At 37.9% G+C, this 20,947-nt stretch overlaps 1 protein-coding gene across 2 annotated transcripts in view; it reads left to right on the top strand.

The window, feature by feature from the left end:
• Positions 1-4,148: 4,148 nt before the first annotated feature.
• The window catches only part of LOC139970247 (bridge-like lipid transfer protein family member 3B), a 69,561-nt gene continuing 52,762 nt past the window's right edge, over positions 4,149-20,947 (top strand). For both annotated transcript variants that reach the window (XM_071975909.1, XM_071975908.1), the window contains exons 1-2: positions 4,149-4,712; positions 7,701-7,863. In XM_071975909.1, the coding sequence (XP_071832010.1) occupies positions 4,669-4,712; positions 7,701-7,863 (207 nt within the window). In that variant the 5' untranslated portion in view covers positions 4,149-4,668. The remainder of the gene's footprint in view (positions 4,713-7,700; positions 7,864-20,947) is intronic.

Below are 20,947 nucleotides of genomic sequence, written 5' to 3'. Positions count from 1 at the left end.
TTTTGATGTTGTTTGCTAGCTTGACTACGGATTTTTGCATAACTTTGTGAATTATGCAACATACGCCCAACACGTGTCTCCAGGGTCTCCACCGGTTAGAGGAATTATATCAGAGTAATGGTGGTGCGATTGCGAAAGCTAAACTTTTGGAGTTTCCATTTGAAAGTACAATCGAACTTAGATTCCTGAGTAGATAAATGGCTTCTTTGAGTTATAAATGAATACAACGATGGCATCACAAAAGCGGCTGTTGTCACTAGATTGCATGCACAAAACTATTATGCAGAAACTTCCAAACAACTTCATTTCAAATTGAAACTAAATAAGTCAAAAGAATAATTCTTTCAACCTTTGACGCCAACTTAAAGAGAATGAGTAATGCAAAGAACATTGCAATATTTCGTTCAGGGAATTTGCTGCAAAATGAAATATGGTACGGTACTATCTATATGTTTACCAGAAAACTAATGTCACAAAAGTTACTGTTGCACAGTTTTCCACAACAGTACCAAGAAAAGTAAGTTATCGTGACTATACATCATTCAGTTCGTAAACGTTTCAAAATAGCACTCTGGTCATACATATATCTTCATCTGTCTAGATATGATATGATCTTATATATATATATATATATATAGAGAGAGAGAGAGAGAGAGAGAGTAGGTTGGCGTCTATCTTGGCGCAGAGTGCTCTATGTCCATTGGACAGAGCGGAATATATGTTGATACTAGATGAGACTAGTGGAACACTAGTAGTTGTAACTCGGAGTTTCACGCTTTATTGCGATCATCAGACAACTCAACAAGAGTATATATATATATATATATATATATATATATATATATATATATATATATATATATATATATATATATATTATATATATAAGAAAAAAATGGACAAAAATGATACTTTCATTTCCAACTTTATTACTTTAGAACGTTAAATAGGTAACAAAATATTTCGAGCGTTTACACGGCTCTTCTTCAGTTGTACTAATGAAATGGAAGAAACTAGACCTTATTGGTATTTAGCTTAGCATGTATGCTCATAAAAGAGAGATCCCTGTCGAGCCCATTGTTGTGTGTGTTGAGGCGTAAGATGGTTTTTAGTTCCCGGTTGTTTCTTTCATGGGCGGTTTTGATGAAGCCGTATAGAATTACAAATTTGAGGTCAGATAAGTTGTGATTGGGGAGATTAAAATGTTCGGCAACAGGGAAACCTAGTTTATTATTGCGGATACTTAGTTTGTGGTTATTGAAGCGGAGTCTGAACTTTGTGCTGGTTTCGCCAATATAGGTGACCTGGGGGCACTTGCAACAATACAGCAGGTAGATGACATTGGCTGAGTCGCAACCAAATCTACCAGGTCTCAGAGTAGTGCCTGAGGCCCGGTGGAGGAAAGTGGGGGAGGGGTCGAGGTGTGTGCACACCAAGCATCTAGGTTTGTTAGGTAATTCTACGTAACGCCCCACAATACCCGTCAGCCCCAATTTTCAAGGTTTTAAGCCCGTTATTTGTTCAGAATTTGAATACTAAATTCACTTCAAAACATACCCATAATGTTGCACAAAATTTCATCTATGGACAACCAATGTAGAAAAACCCCTTCAACCCCTAACAGACCGGTCAAAATTGCACGAGTAGAGGGAAGTATGATGGAGAATACGTTGGTCAAGGAATTTTCGAAAATTCAGACAGAGTTAATTTATTGGTATACAAATATTAAAACCTCTTAAAATTTCGATATCATAAACAAAATATGCTCGAGAGGGGGACGATCTTGACCCTTTGCCCCCCCCCCCTTCGCTACGCGCCTGTGGTTAAAAATATTGTTGGAAACAGGCCAAATGGAAACCCAGTGAACCCATATCGATGTGGATCATATATATGATTGTACGTATACTTACACTCATACACAAGAGATGTACAGACATTATGATAATAATCATGAGTGACAACATGCTACCCAGCAAACACAAAACGTTATCATAACACTTGAGCCTCTAAAATATGTTTTATATCGTTAAATGTGGTGTTATAAAATCGTCGGCATAACGTTTTAATGAGATATTAATGTTATATTAATGTTACATCAATGTTTTAACAAAAAAATGTTTGAAGTAATAGCCTGAAAACGTTTTCGTGACATATTTATTACACCGCAAATAACGTTATCAAAACAAAAGACGAAATGTTTTAATAACGTATTAGTGTTTGCTGGGTATACGGTCACAGGTCACAGGACGACCACGAAGCCGTCATTTACCTCATGCAGCATGTGTTGGATATAGTTTTAGCCACCGCCGAATATGATTTGGATAAATAATCTCACGTATTATTTTAGCCACACACAAAAATTATGCCACCAAATGTTGGGGGTGGGGGGGGGGGTTTAGATAGGCTACTACCGTATATCCCGACCTAAAATATTTTTATATATTTATATATATAATTATGGTTGCTACAGCCCTATTTTCCTTTTTTATCGGCAAACCAAATTTCATTACGGATGCGGTCCGTCTAGCTATTCATTCGAAAAAAAAGTAAAAACTACTTTCGGTCATATATAGTAACAAATTGTGACACGGTTAGAAAGGCGCCTTGCAAGGAATTTGCCAAAGGAGGGGCGAAGCTTGTAGAAAAACTATCTAAGCGTAGCGCCACCATAGGTTGGCGCGAAGCGCAAAAGAAAAATTTTGGCCAAAAATGCCTCTCAGATCGATGGAAATGGCACCAGGGGCGTAGCGAGCGGGGGGGGGGGGGTGTGGGGGGGTGTCACACCCCCCAATAATTTGGTCGCTGTCGGCAAATTTTGGGTCTGTCGGCAAAAGGAGAAAAGGTGAAGAGAGCGGAAGGGGAAGAAAGAAGGAAAGCTGAATAGAGAAAAGGAGAACGGGAGCTTCTTCCGTGCCAAATTTGACTTAAAATATGCACCAGATTGCATCTAAGGACGTTTCAAAACTAACATTTTCCAAAGGGGAGGGGTAGACCCCCTACCCTTAGACCCCTCCCCCATTTCAGTCACCACTTCCAGATCCGTCGGCAAGTCAAATTTGACTTAAAATATGCACCAGATTGCATCTAAGGACGTTTCAAAACTAAAAATTTCCAAAGGGGAGGGGGACACCCCCTCCCCTTAGACCCCTCCCCCATTTCAGTCACCACTTCCAGATCTGTCGGCAAATCAAATTTGACTTAAAATATGCACCAGATTGCATCTAAGGACGTTTCAAAACTAAAAATTTGCCAAAGGGGAGGGGACACCCCCTCCCCTTAGACCCCTCCCCCATTTCAGTCACCACTTCCAGATCCGTCGGCAAATCAAATTCTCCACACCCCCCCCCCCAACAAAAACCCCTTCGCTACGCCCCTGAATGGCACTTCCCAGGCCTTGTAAGTTGCATCTAGGCATTTTCTATTTTGAAATTACTAGCGATATCATAAAAAAAATACAAAAATATGCTAAAAAAAAACTATGCAACCAAATATTGGGGGGATATTAGTATATCCCCCACCTAAAATAGTGGTTATATTTAATTATAAAATGTCCCCCCGTCCCCCCCCCCCCCCCCCAATGATCGCTGCCCATGCTTTTGACATATACCTCTGTAGTTTTTTATAGAAAGATAACTGAAGTAATTGTCAGGACTCGTCCTGAATTTTTTAGCGCCGTTTCAAGATTATAGTATTGTTAGTTTCTAACAATTAATCTCGGAAAAATGACGTTAAACTGACTTCAGTTTAAAATCAGACTTACAATTTCGCATACTATAAGGTGCGTTTGTGTCTTGTCCGTACTTTACTAGATCTGTAAGCCACGCACTTCGCGTCCACTCGGTTTGCGTGCCGCTTTAATGTACCCACGAAGTCTGAACTTTGATATCCGGTTGAAGCAAATGTCTGTGCTGTCATTCACTGTCATTCTTTTTAGTCAACGCAATTTTTTATTGTGTACAACATATTGTCATTCGTTTTAGTAACACCCCAAAATACGCCCCCCCCCCTCACTGTATACGCGCCTGGTAAACATACCTTTTCCCTTCCCCTTCCCCTTCCCCAGCCCTAGCTGCCCCACCCTTCCACTCCCCATTCATGTCCCTTCCCAACCGTTCCCTTCCAGTGTCGTTGCTAGCGATGTTTGAGGCTTTCAACCTCCAACAGCGCGATGTCTCTATCCATGCTGGCCAAATGCTTGCAGGTAGCTTCTTTCCCAAACTTTACTCGATGCTGACAAAGTAGTTCGGTACTTACGTCTGTCATATGAAGAACTTCGTTGAAGAAATCGACCTATTGCATGAATTCGCAACATACGTACTTTACAATGATTATACACTATACTGTACTTTCAAACGCTGATCGATTTTGTGTATCGTCCATTTCTATGTGTATCGTACATCTTTCGCGGATCATAGGCTCTTACTGTTCGTAACGTTATAAACAGCCTATCATACAGCCTAGTCCTTCATACTGTTAGGATACACGTTCGTTTCAGCGGAACTATAAACAACGTTACACTCGCAACGTTATGATGAGAAACATAATGTCAGCAACATTCAACTTCAAGGTATGAGTAGATGCGGCATTTGGAAGTATATTCACCGCTGAGGAGACTCTGTGAGACCTCCAACGCGGGATCGGACATCTGATTCGTCAACAAAATACAAGATGGCTTCAATCATCAAAAATCAAATCATAAAGCATATTTCCAAGTAAGTTACTAACGTAAGGTGCAAGTACCAACCCGTGAATTATCATTGCACAGACGGTAACTAACAGTAGAATAATGTTAGTACTAACTTATTAAGAATAAGAGTCGCTAGGCTAGGCCTACAGTAGGTTGTCGTTTATTAAGGCCCTAACGTTAATTTAGGGCAGTACTAGCCTAGTACTATTCCTAACCCTTAACTAAAACGATGCCCAACCTTAGAGTTGCAGCTAGACATAGCCTAGGCTAGTAGAAACTGGGTAACCTAGGTTTAGCCTGCAGTGAGTAGCCTACCCCTTGTTGAAGTAGGCCTTGGCCTAGTCCTTGCTAAATCCTAGTCCTAGTAAGTTGCTAATATTTTTATTTATTAGTATTAGTCACCAGCTTGGCCTAGTCATTGAATTTGCTCATCATGCTTTCCATTGGTTGTTATTGAATCCCCTCAGTAACTTAATGTTTGCCTAACAAGGTCTAGACAAATTTGCCATGTTCTGATTCCTATCATGCATGTTACTGTTTACTTGAAATAGTTGCAGTTAAACTGAAAGTTTTCACAGGTTGTCAGTAGTGTTACACCTGAGACACATTGATATATTATAGGCAGTGGATATATAGCCTTAAGACGGTTCGGATTCCAGTTTACTATTTAGCCGTCACATCCGTCTGACATGCGCAGTTATCAATCTTGCGATTAGCAGCCATTTTGAATGTTGTCTTTGAATGAGTGAAGTTGTGATGCGATTATGATCCATTTTTAAGCATGCCTCTAGCTGCAGGTGATAGTTTTGACTCGTTTTCTGAAATATTTGAGACGACTGATAAAGACGAATAAAGATGACTGATGCAGGAAAATGTGTGGATTAAAGTGTCCATCTAAACCGTTGGCACCGCAGAAAAATCACAAGTCCGCAAGATTGATAACTGCGCATGTCAGATGGAGTGAGGGCTAAATAGTAAACTGGAATCAGGAACCGTCTGACGGCTATATATGCACTGTGAATATTATATTCTTCCGTCAGTACCACAGTTTTACATTTACAGTATCTATCTACATGGTTACATATTGCATTGGACACAGCATGTTCTGGTTTATCTGGGCCCTTATGGTAGTCTCAATGTTAGATCCCATTGATATGTAGGTTCCAGAAATATGCGGAAACATATTATAACGTGAACAATGGCACAGTGCATTAATAATTAGAACTTTCGGAGACTAAGTCATTTTGTATCATCCAAAGTCAACTATCACATGTTTTGTCAATTCCAACAAATGCAGACTTTTAATTTGCAATATTCCGGGATGCAACCACATATACTGTATATATATACTTCTGGAGGAGGTAAGGGAGGGGGGGGGTCTTTCAGACCTCAGGAAAATTCCAATGGGGTTTCCAGACAGAGAATATATACTTTCCAAAAACTTCCTTTTGTACAGTACAGTGTAGTCAGTATTGCGAAGTTCGGCATACTGCGAAGTTCGGACACCCTAAGAAATACACGATTTCACCATGAAAACCTATAGGAAGAGCCAAATTTCACCAAAAAGTACGAAGTTACAGTTATTTTCTCTCCAAAATGACCCGTGTGCAAGAAATTACTTACATATTTGTCAATAAAATGACAAAGATCTATGAAGTCTGTTATAGTTACTGAAAGAGCAACTGCGCCACCAATTTTATCACCAGCGCCACACTGTGGGTTGCGTGTCCGAACTTCGCAATACTCTAGCAAAGAAATACCAGTTCCACAATCACGAGGAATCTTCTTGGAAAACAACGTGAAAACAGTTTGCAGGAAAGAAAGTTTGGCCGTGTATCGTACTATATAACACAATTCTCCCACCATATGAAGTATATTTTCTGGTGATTTATAACAGAAGATATAGTTTTGGGGTGTTTTAAGTCTTAAGTGTCCGAACTTCGAAGTCACCATGCTACAACCCAAACAGTTGAAATTTCCTTGATTTAAACTTGCAAAATATAGCACCAGTTTTTGCTTCTAGATCTACATTAGCACTGTCTGTTTTTATTTAACAAAGGAGACCCCTCTTATCCCCTACCCTCCGCATAATAAATTGGTACAGTAGTTGCCCCTTCACAATATCAATGTACAGTATGTCTATGTAGTTGGAGAGAAAAGAACCGGTAATTGCACAGTGGTTAGCAGGATTGGTACCAGGATCAGAAGTCTTCATAATTTTATCTCATCGTGTGATCATGCTGTATTGTACAGTAAGCCTTGTAAGCACACCGACACAGTAGCAGTGTGTCCTACTGTACATCTTACTTGACATCCACTATGCAGCAGTTTGCCATCAAACCATTGCATATAACAACTGTTGCTCAATTCCCATCAATAGCTCACTATGTAAAGATTTCTGTGTTACAATATAAATATGTATTGTAGACTTAGTTCAGCTGGTACAGTACTGTAGCAAGCACTTTGAACAGTGTGGTAAATTATATTACATTGTAATTTATGAAGCCAGTAAGAAAGGATGACTTAATTTAGTTTAGTTTAGTAGAAAAAAAGGATCGGGAGGGACACTCAAGTCCCCATCAAGGACCCTATAGGAGAGGAAAAAAAACTGAAGACACAAACACTCAGACCCGATTACAATGCTTAAAGTGCTTGTCCAAAGCATTCTTAAACCCATTGACACTACTTGCAAGTACAACTCTCTTAGGCAAACCGTTCCACTCATTCACAACCCTATTAGAAAAAAAGTTATGCCGAATATTAATCCTACTTTGTGACTTTTGGAGTTTAAGACAATGACCTCTGGTACAACTAGTATTAGAAAACATCAAAAAGTCGGTAAAGGATAAATTTTCAAAACCATACACAATCTTGTAAACCTGAATCAAGTCCCCACGTAATCTCCTAAGCTCCAGTGTGGTGAGATTCAACAGTTCTAACTACCTGTACCTATAATAAGGAACACTCTTTAATTGTATTGATTGTACTGTATTTCTTTTGATTGTATTTCTAGATTCACTAAGAATTTGTCTCAAGATAAAATTGGTCTTAGCACACTGAAAGGTGAGGGCACCCTCACAAATCTGGAACTCGATGAAGAAGTCTTGATGGAAGTTTTGGAGTTACCGTCCTGGATCGTGATAACCAAAGCAGTGTGCAACCGAGTCAATGTGAAGGTGAGGCTGTTGATGACGTTGTTATTGTTGGTATTTTACCACGTCATGAATATTCATGTTCAGCATTACATATGAGCTGCAAACCACGTATCTTTTAGCTGCGACAGTGGTACTATATTCACTGTTTGTCTTCACATTTGTGAACGTGTTTGCAAAACCTGTGCTCTTCACTGATTAGGGGGTAACATGAGAAAGTGCGCGCCTAGTCTCACTCACTAAACAGTTTGATCACATCACTCCTGTACTGTACTCCGTTCAGTGCATTGGCTTCCCATTTCTCAGCGCATCCAGTTTAAGATCCTACTTCTCACCTACAAAGCGATCAACAGGCTTGCCCCTCAATATACTGTATCACTAACCTTCTTACTCCTTTGTGTCGGTCAACTACAGCTACGCTTCGCTCTTCCAATCATGCGCATTTGCAATTAACTCCTGGTCCATGTACCCGAACTCGTTCTGGGGATCGTGCATTTTCTGTCGCTGCGCCTTCTCTTTGGAACAAACTCCCATTTCACGTTTGTGACTCTCCCTCCCTTTGTATTTTCAAGAGACAACTTAAAACATTTCAGTTTGATTCCTAGTTTCTTTTTTTTTTCCCTTGGTTTCCTTTGTCTCTTTCCTACTTTGTAAAGCGCTTTGAAATGCTGTATTAAGCGCTATATAAGTGTTATTTATTATGATAATTATTAAAGTGCGTTCCCAAAAGTGGGATGTAGAGGGCGCAATGCTAAAACGTCTCCAGTTACGCACGTCGGGTAGATGGGAAAGTGCAAATATAGTTTGAAGACTGGTAAATATTATCACGTAAATCTTCAAAACGAGTGAGTTTGTAGTCTCTGCTGAGTCTGCTCAGCGACGCGAATGAGTCTCCCGACATAAAAATAGGAAATTGCTATTTCTGTTATATTTTCCTCCCCTTTCTAAATACGCTTCACAGACTCTGGACAGAAGTTCTCATTAGTCACACACGTCTTATCTTAAACCTATATATTTCTACAAAAGATCTGGTAGTAATTTTGAAAACCAACCAGAGTTCTACTAAAATAGATACGACATGAATATTCAGATGGCTTAAGTTTATTAGTGTATTATTAGGGAGTTGTTACATCCCTTGTACAGAGCTGTATAGATCTCTGCCCTGGTATACATATTAACATAATGATACGTGAACATTGCGTACATTATAGGTATACAAAACATACAGCAAGAATGAAACTTTTTGTACCACGACTTTGTTTACATTTCTGCATTGGAACTAACCATTCTTAGGTGAGCACAAGATATCTGTATGTGAACTACTTTGATTTAAACACAGTTACTGACACCTTAATGTTTAATAAGCGCATAATTTGCTTTAATTTTTAAATTTTTAACAACATAATTGTATTACGAATTGTCACCACACTGTATGTGAATTTTGGACCATTAAACTTGTAGTTTTAAAGCAGATAACCCTAAAAATTGAAGTACCATTTACGTCAAAGTGATTGTACATACCTACAGTACACTGTCATTGGTTTTTCAAGTGTTACATTATTCACCTTGCTGGGTTTGATTATTCATGTGTGTATACATAACAGCGCTTGTCCAAAGGCGTAGCGGCCAGCGCAACCACAGGAAAGAATCGCTACATAAGCAAGTAGCTTGGACTCTGTAACATTAGGGATCCTGTGTGCTAGGCCAGATACTAGCTAGGTGGCTTCTGTAACATTAGGGATCCTGTAGTGCTAGGCCTATACTAGCTAGGTGGCTTCCTGTTTCATTAGGGATCATGTAGTGCAAGGCCTATACTGGCTAGGTGGCTTTGTATCATTAGGGATCCTGTAGTGCTAGGCCTATACTACAGTTGGTGGCTTCTGTAACGTTAGGGATCCTGTAGTGCTAGGCCTATACTAGCTACTTTACAGTAGGTGGCTTCTGTAACATTAGGGATCCTGTAGTGCTAGGCCTATACCACTGTAGCTACTGTAGGTGGCTTCTGTAACATTAGGGATCCTGTAGTGCTAGGCCTACTGTATACTAGCTAGGTGGCTTCCTGTTTCATTAGGGATCATGTAGTGCAAGGCCTATACTGGCTAGGTGGCTTTGTATCATTAGGGATCCTGTAGTGCAAGGCCTATACTACAGTTGGTGGCTTCTGTAACGTTAGGGATCCTGTAGTGCTAGGCCTATATACTAGCTACTGTAGGTGGCTTCTGTAACGTTAGGGATCCTGTAGTGCTAGGCCTATACTAGCTACTGTACAGTACAGTAGGTGGCTAGAACTGTAACATTAGGGATCCTGTAGTGCTAGGCCTATACCACTGTAGCTACTGTAGGTGGCTTCTGTAACATTAGGGATCCTGTAGTGCTAGGCCTATACTACCTGTAGCTACTGTAGGTGGCTTCTGTAATGTTAGGGATCCTGTAGTGCTAGGCCTATACTAGCTACTGTACAGTAGGTGGCTTCTGTAACATTAGGGATCCTGTAGTGCTAGGCCTATACCACTGTAGCTACTGTAGGTGGCTTCTGTAACATTAGGGATCCTGTGTGCTAGGCCTATACTAGCTACAGTAGGTGGCTTTGTATCATTAGGGATCCTGTAGTGCTAGGCCTATAGTGGCTAGGTGGCTTCTGTATCATTAGGGATCCTGTAGTGCTAGGCCTATACTACTGTAGCTACTGTAGGTGGCTTCTGTATCATTAGGGATCCTGTAGTGCTAGGCCTATACTACTGTAGCTACTGTAGGTGGCTTCTGTAACATTAGGGATCCTGTGTGCTAGGCCAGATACTAGCTAGGTGGCTGAACTATAACATTAGGGATCCTTTGTGCTAGGCCTATACTAGCTAGGTGGCTTCTGTATCATTAGGGATCCTGTAGTGCTAGGCCTATACTAGCTAGGTTGCTTCTGTAACGTTAGGGATCCACTAGTCACAACATGTACAATGTGTGAAACCATTTTTGATTCAGTGAGATAAAGATCAAAGATAAGATAGTATATATGCGTACAAAGAAACACAGAATAATTGAATATACATAAACTATAGGAAGTGATGGTCCTTGTATGTACACAGAACTTGACTGCTGTATGAAGTGGACAGTACGATATCAATTACAGATAATCTTGTAATTTACAATGTTCTTGAAATATTGTTGCCTCATTTGTGAGTACTTGTTAGTATTCATCAGGTTTCATCGTACTGTCAGGTTTAGTGAAATATGAAACGATTACTGAGTCATCAATTCATAATCCTGGTAGAAAAATTCAAATGCGCTTTATACTGTACAGGTCTGTACTGTACTGTGCATGTTATCAGTTGAGAATATGCACATAAATAGATCTACGATACATACATGTACATACTGTACACACCTCTAGGAAAACAAAGTTAAACAATTATTTCACAGTAATCTATCTTTTTAAAGTAGACTAAGTTATAAAAACACATGTAGGCAATGTAGGTCTGGGGTGGGCAACCTACGGCCTGCGGGCCACATGTGGCCCGCCATTGATTTTTTTGCGGCCTGTGAGATGTCTCAAGAAAAAGAAGAAAAAAATCAATCTAGTTTAAATCATCACAAAAATCGAGCTAGCTGCTAAGAATTTATCAGCACTAATGATGCTGTCAGGTAGGCCTATTATCACCATTAATTATCAACTGTACTGTATTGACATTATGTTTTTGTGAATACAGATTAAGTACACACACCTATTGCTTGAAAGTCCTCAGAATCAAAGATTTGAAATTAACAGCAGGTCGTTGGTTAGGTGCAGCCCAGTCAATTTTTCACTCCTTATATCTGGCCCATTTATTCAAAATGGTTGCCCACCCCTGCTGTAGGTTGTAAATTGTGAACTGCTTCATTAGTGGACATTAAAGGTAGTCAGTATACAGTAGGCCCCAAATTATAGCATGCTATAATTGCTAGAAGTTTTCAAAAAGTACTTTCCTGGAGGTCTTTACTCTCCAAATTGTTCTCAGACATTTTTAAAGGAACACACAAGATGACTGAATGTCCCAGTGAGGAAAATTTCCTCGAACGTGGTAATTAAAAAAGTTTAAGAATTTTGACCAAAGATGACCATATTTGAATATCTAGCATATTTGGGTCCAATACAGCATACCTTTCAAACTTGACATACAGTACTATATAGTTATGCTATGTCAGAGTAAATTTTGAGTATTCAGCGCTTGCCTTTGCTACAGTATGGTTGGGATGATGTAGTGTTTAGATACATGAACAGTATCAACTACTGTACTGTACTCTATTCATAACAGTCACACCATCAAACATACTGGACATCCTTATTTTGGTTTAACCAGGGAACTGCTACAGTACTAGCAGCTCCCTGGTTAAACAGGTGCAGTAAGTCTGTTATGTATGACAAGTACATATATGTAGTACTGTACATATTAAGGAATTTCAGTGCAGAATGGTTAATAGATCAACAATGCTCGGTTGTCTGCATTGATGATACCAATTAAAGGATTGATGATACCAAATAAAGGATGCTTTCAAGATACCAAATAAAGGACTTGCAAATTATCAATTTATCATAGTTATCGGAAAGTTGAAATAAGCACTTAGTTATTAACAAAACTTTCTTTGCAAGAGGTTTAGAAGTTATTATGACTATTAAACGCAAGCACTGTAGGTGGATATTGTGTATATTTCATATCCTTCTCAATTGCAGCTCACTTACAGTAACAGTATTATGCCTCAGTTACACTAGAAGCAGACTTTACAGTATCATGTCACTGCCTGACAGGAGTTTGTGCGAATGTGTGAAAACTGTCAGCTCTGAAACCTGTGCAGTTTTGAAAGTTCAGTGAAGCTCTGATCTGACTGTAATCATTAAACATGACACCTCAACTCTTCCAGTCTTTACTTTGATTAATACTTTAATTGTGACCTTGGAATGTGACAAGCCATGAAAACCTGTATATACTGTAGTAGCTTCATTATCTTTGCCATTAATAATGAATAAGGTTAGGTCATTCTGCAAAGTGCAGCATGAATACACAGTATCATCTGCCTAGTGTTCAATGTACGATGCCTGTACACAGTTTGGGACTACTGTACTATAAAATTGGCCATTGGGTCAAACCATGCCAAATCAACAGAGGCCTCCACGTCGACCCTCTCGCCTGAAATTGATATGGTGTCTTGCCATATGTCTCAAAGGATGAATTTGGGCTAAAAAAACTTTTTAAAACTATTTGGTTGCTAGGATACGGCCATGCCTAACAACCAAATCCACCCTGCATTATAAGAGCCCTAAATTTTCCCTCAAGTTTGGAGGCATCTTTTGCATTAATGGAAAGTATTTTATGTCTGATATTGCAGATATTGTGGAAGACATGTGACCACTCTCCTAATAACTAATTTTGAGGACAATTTACGGTCTCAATATCTGGTGAATATTGTGGGAGGATCAGAGTACCACTCAAGTGTTAATTCGTCAGGATCAATGCATAAGTTTACCCCATGGAGAGATGAGCGCCTGATATATAACATCAGGGGATCTGATCCAGATCTAGTGTTAAATCACCTTATATTCATGATCGTTACAAACTTTACCTTCATTAGTTGTCTGAGAGCATTGTTCATTATGTGTGTCTTTGTTGGGCTTGGGAGATTAACACGACCCTTATCTAGCTCTTAGAACATTACATACTGGACAGCTCCTCATGCCCCTTGTACATGTAGGTCTTCTGTACATACTGCACTCATCTTACTGTATATGTTTTAATATTTAGGAGCTAGCTCCCTGAAAAGGTACAGTTTTAGGTATAGATTTAATCAGTCGTTGTTAGCACTGGTCTATTGCTGGAGTGCACTGCAGATCAACATGTACTGTATATACCCAAACTACGACTTCCGTGCACTTGTATAGCAGTTTGCCCATTGTGCAATGATTCCCTGGTTATGGCTACCAGTGACATCTCTCCTCTCTACTTCTCTTGCTCTATGCCAGTAAATGTACATCCACAATTTAGATGTGCAAAGAATGTGTTGTAGAGTACAGTTTATGACAGCAGTTAAGTATCTACTGTACGGTACAGTAGGTACTGTCAGGTAGCTGACTTTGTGGTGAGCCGTGTTCATTAAAATTCAAAGTCACCGAAGATAAGTTGCTATACGTGTCATTTTCAATCTTCACAAAACCTTGTGGTCATTGCTGTAAGGACCATGTTGAATTCACCTCCTTTCAAACTTGAATGTTTAGCAGTGCAGTAGAGCTGTCACTCTCAAGAGCTTTCCATCATATAGTCTGTAATCAGGTATAATAGAAGTTATTGGAGGCTTACAACTTACAGTTAATAACCATCCCTGGAAGTTTGTGAACTTTGTGAAGGCTGGTCAGCTTTGTCTCCATCTTAAAGCAGAGCTCTTTGGCACTGATGTTAGCTATTTTATAATTCGTAATATAATTGATTAATAAGTCCCATAATAATGCAACTTGTTTGGTTGTATGTTTTGACTGAGCCGTTTAAATAATGAACAGGCATTGAAAGTACTGGAAATATCAAAGTTTGTTTTTGTGTTAACTTATAAATGTATCTTGTACTGTACATGTACAGTACTGCAGTATCCCTAGTGTTCAAAGTCAGTGCTCTTTAACTTTATGATACAAGCATAAATGTATGCATTCATGTACAAAGTTTAAACCATTTGTGTGAGACTTGAGTCTATTAAGCTACCATATAACTGTCAATCTGTGTGGTTTGTAAAGAACAAATGTAGTAAAACATCTTGAACTTCATATAAACAAGAATATAATTGTCTTTGAGCTGTGGATACAGCGAAATATAAATACAGGTAGTGTAATCAGATACATTGCTAGATTCTACATTTTAATATTCGATCTGATTGACAAGTTTGACAAAAATAATTTTCTATCTCTTTGTGTTGACCATGCTCATTAACCTGTCTGTCTTCTGTGCGTGTTCTTGTCCTCTCTCTCTGTTACTGTTACTTGTCATTCAGCCTTTGAAGAAGATCCTGCTAGGATCGAAACGTCAGGCCAACTTACTTTTACACAGTAATAATTTTCATCATATATGAATCCGAAAATTTTAAGTTGTAGTTTTTGTAAAGTCATTTGAACTGGTTGATCATGATGCTACTGATTATTGTCATGTGATTCTTAATGCCGTACTTTGATTCAAGACCACCTTGATACAGATAACTAACTGCTATGTAGTACTAGCAAACATTCAGCATTCAAGTGTGAATCCTACATAACAAACTGTACTGTACGCTCACATTCAGTTATGTGTAGTACATTTTAAGTGGATTTGACGAGCAGATATCGACAAACCTTTCAGTCTTACAGCTGATGCTGCTTTACATACTGCATATGGTGAATTTATTATCAACGCATTTTGTGCCGAGGGTCTGCAAAGCATGATCTATGCACAGCAATGTCATTGAGAGTTTGCCAATAAGAAATTAAATATTAGACTAAGTATAGTTACAGTAAGAGATGATACAAGCAGGTTGACATTTTGCAAGTCCCTAAGGTGCAAATGTTATGAGGTACTGTACTGCTTACTGTGTTAAAACACATAGGTTAATATACTGTAGTGTAGCAATATGCAATTGAGAGATTTGAGGTACTGTATTAATGGAAGTATCCATGCTGCGAAAGGTTTAAAGTTATGTTTGAATATTTCGATTTTGATTTATTTTAAACCAGTATAAATATAAAATATTTATAAATAGGTGTACATCAAAAAACAGTTCTTGTTAAGATTAAACAAATGATATGGTAAATGGTAAGTGAAAGAAATAAGATTGTTAAATGGTTTAAACATAAAATGATGAAACAGTCATTACTGAACTATAATAAAGGTTCTAAACTATCAAATTGTATAAACATTGCTACACGGTATATGAACGAATTTCTATACAGTTGAATTCTATATTTGGGCAAGATATTTGGAATATACAGGGAGAGTAGGGAGCTGTACTTTAATGTACTTCATGATACAGTAGGGACAGTATTGATTTTCAACCTGCAGTAAAATTCATGGATTAATTTACAGCTTGTTAGATGAATGAAGGGGATATACTGTACTACAGTAACTTATGTAATGGTTGACGTTGTTGTCCATACAGTTCGCAGGAATCTTCACACTACTCTATTTTAGTGCTGCACTGTTTATGTGCATGCATTAATCGTATTGGTATCCATAAAATTTGCATCATTTACTGATAGTTGGTAAGTTACCTTTAAATATTGTAACTAAATAATTGAAATACTGTAAAGTTCTGAATACAATTCTAATACTTTTAAGAGAGTAACAGAGTAAGTTACTGTATATCTATAGCACATTAACACTAATAAAAATTACAATACTTGGTTTACATGAACATCACAAATGACCCACTCACTGTTCAGTGTTACATTTAGTTGTGAGTACAGTAACTGTAGAAAGCATACCATCACCTATCTTGTCCTAGAAATACAGACATTACTTGTCTCTCAGCTACACTGCTGATCAGTGTGTTTAGTTCATACAGTACACAGATCCACAGTAGGCTGTTCAGTGTTACATTTAGTTGTGAGTACAGTAACTGTAGAAAGCATACCATCACCTTTAATGTCCTGTAAATATAGACATTAGCTGTGTATCAGCTACAGTACACTGCTGATCAGTGTGATTAGTACTGTAGATACAGTACATGTATACAATAGATGTACAGTACTTAAAGGCTACTTTAGGCAGTTAATTCAGCTGGTTGTCAGGTTAGCTTTAATACTTAACAATATGCAGTATTCTTGAGTACAAATCCTATGTATGGTAATGTTAGTACAACATACAGTAGAGATAATAAGAACGTTATCTGCTGCTGTCATTGATAACAAATAAAAAGATAATTTGCAGTTTTTAATATGCAGCATATTTCTAAATTGCATCTTTTAAATCTATGGTTCAAGAGAATTATATTGTGGCAGTAATTTGGTTAGTCCAGCCTCCAGTTTGTATCCTGATCTATAACACTCTGCTGTGGTTTGGTCTCCTTTTAATAATGACGCTCTTCACTATCAAATCCACCCAGACTTTATATCTAGCTTGAAGATCTTTAATTATTCATGTCATTGATTATACCCTTTGACAACCTAATTAGTAACGGCCTGTTTATACTGTATACTACTGTACAGTATGCATTGTATATTGTATTTTAGTTGATGTTTTTAATTTCAGGCCGCCTCCTCCATTGGCTCAGTAAGAGGCTGAATTGGTACATTTTTATGACGAACCTCGCACCTGAAATATGAAAGATTGACATAAATTGTCATCTACAGTATACTGAAATTTTGATTTTGGTAAATAAAGCTACGTATTCACTTCCTTATAAAATTTAATGAATTCACAGAAGCTGGTATTTCATTCAAGCACTAAAAGCTAATTTGAAAGCTGGCAATTGGCTGGATTTTATAAAAGTTATTTTTAAAAATACACTCAGATACAGTAGTTGAACATATACAGTAACATGCAGTTTTTATTTAATGACAAATGATATTGTAGTACTCAACTAACACACTTATTCAGTGCTACATTAAAGTGGTCATTTAACGTTACAAATATTTTGTTAACCGCGAGTAATGCTGAGAAGTTTTGGTCACTAGCACACAGTACAGTTTATGGTCAGGAGCAGGGTTTAACAGTACAGTGTACATGGATACCTTTAATAGTAAATTGTGATGAATGTGCCCTTGTTATTGTCTCAATTAATGTACATGTAATTTCTATGGAGTACAACTAGTCAGTTGATCAAAGACAGTGTTTATTAAAATGATCCATCTTTACTGTTTACTGTGCAGGGCTGTTGTTTAATGAAGTTTCAATGTCATCTCATACTGACATAAATAAAGAGATTTCAAAATCTGAAAGTAAAGTCATGACAAAATGCTGTATGTATACATGTATCCATGCAGTGCACTGTCAGGCAGAACGTGCCACTGCTGCGATGGTTGTGTTGTTAACTTTCATCGCATTTCGTGACTTAAGCGCTGCAGTACTGTTAGTATTACAGAGCTGAGAAAAATCATTTTACTAGGAAATAACTGTGTAATCCATGAAAAGTCTTGCCAAAATGAACTGAACCGTTTGCAAATGAAAAGGGACAGAAATTAGGCGAGTTGAGACGGTCCTTGACAGGAAAACTTGGACTGCAACAAATCAATTGCATAAAATTGCCCAACCAGTTCCCCTTACAGTTGCCCCCCCCCCCGCCCCCTCCCAAACAAGTTGTACCCTGTTTATGTACAGTATGTTGGAAATTTAATTAGCAAAGGAACCCTTGAAAGAAGGTATGCAAAGTTCCAAATGGAAGCAAATGGTTCGAATTATAAGCACAGTGAATTGTTGGTAAGTTTGGATTGAATAAACTAACTGTGCAATGTCATGCCAATAAGGAAGCAGTGTTTCCATTCTGTACTGTACATGTACTGACATACCAATCAAGACAATGCAGGTTTGGCATGTCGATTTCCCAAACGAGACATAAAAGCTATGCGCAAACTACTGTATATAATAGCATTCAAGGGAATTGCAATCATTCAATGTTCTGTATCTTACTGTATGTATGCAAGTTCCTACGATAGTAAGTACAACTGCTGGTGTAATACAGTATGTCAATGCCGTTATGTACTTTCGCCCGAAAACATGACAAAATGAGCGCAGACTTTGTATATGACCGGGTAATGATCACAGTCTCCACAAATAAAATTAACCATGGCAACTTGATCAAGCTCAATGAAGAGCTGTTTGTGAGATGAGTAGAGAGAATGCTAAACTATTATCAGACTGTTTGTTGCAGACTTACTTTACTGTATATTTACACAATTGATGAAACCGTTGGAAAATGTCTATTGACTACAGGACATACAGTAAAGAAACATGTAGCTACTGTAGCCTGGACAACTCTCTATAAAGTGGAACTATTTTAATTATAGTGATGTTATTTAGCCAATATATGTAAATAATTTAGTGCAACTGAATGCTGCTCCATTATTATTACTTCTGAAATTCCTGTTACAAGTGTTAAAATGTGTATGTAAAGTTCTGTTTTAGTGTTATTCGTGGAACCACTACACTAATCCCGATAAAGCCTTTTAAAACAGGACCGATCCAGAACCCCAAAACCCTCCATGCTTATCAGGCTGGGTATGACAATTCAACCAAACCTCTGCCTCTTCCGAAAACACTGGCAAAACATTTCCGTAAGATTAAACGCTATAAAAATCCAAGCAAGAAACAAATGTTCTAGACACTTTAAGTGGTATAATGAGAAGGGAGGGGTCCGGTCATAGAGGGCGCAGTGTTAAAATGTTACCAGTTCACTCTAGAATTAGAGTGCTTAGGTTGTGAGAAGACAGGTAAGCTTGTCACTCGTTAATATCCAAACCCGGTCAGTTTTGTACTACTATTAGTAGTTGTATTTTCAGCCCTGTAGACTACTAGTTTTCGCACAAGCCAAATTGACTGCTTTCATGTAAACTTTACTGTGGACATGAGCCACTATCATCATTTTCAAGACTACACCTAAGGTACTATATATGATCCTTGCACCACTTGTGTTCACTCATATTGTTGCAATCGGTTGGAATGTTCGGGATTTGTCTAAACATTGTAAGGTTCAAACTTCAATGGGATCAGACCAGCTTAGTGAAACTAGATATTGCTGGTTGTATGGCTAATGACACTATACCTACAGTACACTATAGGCTAGCTAGGAAAATGATTACTTTGTTACAACACATTATTGTATTCATACAGTAGGCAGAGTACCGTAGTCTCCTTCATAAACCCTTCTAGCATTAGTAACTTTAGTTATAATACAAATTATATATACAGGAGTTTATACATGCAAAGTGTAGCTTTAAAAGTATGTTCTGTAAAGGTTAGCCAATGCTTTGTTACACATAATGTGTGTGTGTGTGCATTTTTCCTGTATAGAGTACTGTATATAGTACTGTACAAGTATTCTGTGCTGAACCTTCCTGTTATCTTACCTACAGTATGGATATATGCAAGAAGTGGACAATGTTCAAGAGAGATCTAATCAAATCTTATCAAAGTTGAATATGATTGTTGGTATTATTAGTACAGTATACTCAGGAAGTCCATTTAACACATTGGCAGATCATCTTTCGATTTGAAGAAACAAAGGTCATAATGTTGTCAGCAAAAGCCAGGGAACTAATTAAATGCTAGAAATGTCCAGAACTATAATACTAGTGGTTCTATTGTACATGTACATACAATGTATACAACTATATTACTAGTGGTTCTATTGTACATGTACTGTATGTACATACTGTACAATGTATTGTACTACTCTACTTTCACATCTAGAGTGCTAGCCTATAAACTGGTAACATTATAGTTCTGCACCTCCAATGGACCCACTTCCGAGACGCCACCCATCACCTCTTCCTTCAAATGAACTATTCATAAAGTCTGCATTTAACAGTCATCAGTATCGCCCTCAAATATGCTAGATACGGTACTAGTCAAATAATGGTCAAACATTTTTTAACAAAAACCTTTTATTTGTCATCCATTGAGCATTTGGAATTAAGACATGCTTAATGTTTAATTGAACGGTTTTCTATGACTTAAGATCATAATTACTACATTACAACAGCTAGAATCTCTTCTAAAACTAACTTTTGGTTGGTACTTTCTTAATCTCAGAGCTACTGTAGAAGTTCATTTATAAGTTGCATTCTTTATCTCTTACAGTATTCACTATTACAGTATATATAATTCAGTCATGCTTGATGAACCCTGATCTGGTCATACTGTACTTGTTAGTGTGACAGATTGTGTGTCCATGTATGCCTAATGAAGCTCGAATGCGATAATCAATAAAGAGAATTCAAGAGGACAGGTGATGATGGATGGTTAAGATCCTTCTATAGGAGAGTTCATCCTTGTTTATATGTAACTTATAAACTACATGAACATTGTACATTCGCTAGTTCTTTTTGGTCAAAATAAAATAAAACTGTTAGCAAACTGCTTATCCACTAGAGAGCCTGTGTAGGAGAATGTGTAAAAGTAAGTCGACCTGATGTTTC

This window comes from Apostichopus japonicus, chromosome 7 (genome assembly GCF_037975245.1).
Source record: "Apostichopus japonicus isolate 1M-3 chromosome 7, ASM3797524v1, whole genome shotgun sequence".
Lineage (NCBI taxonomy): Eukaryota > Metazoa > Echinodermata > Holothuroidea > Aspidochirotida > Stichopodidae > Apostichopus > Apostichopus japonicus.
Note: the sequence above shows the minus strand (reverse complement) of the source record. Positions and strands in the feature narration are given on the sequence as shown.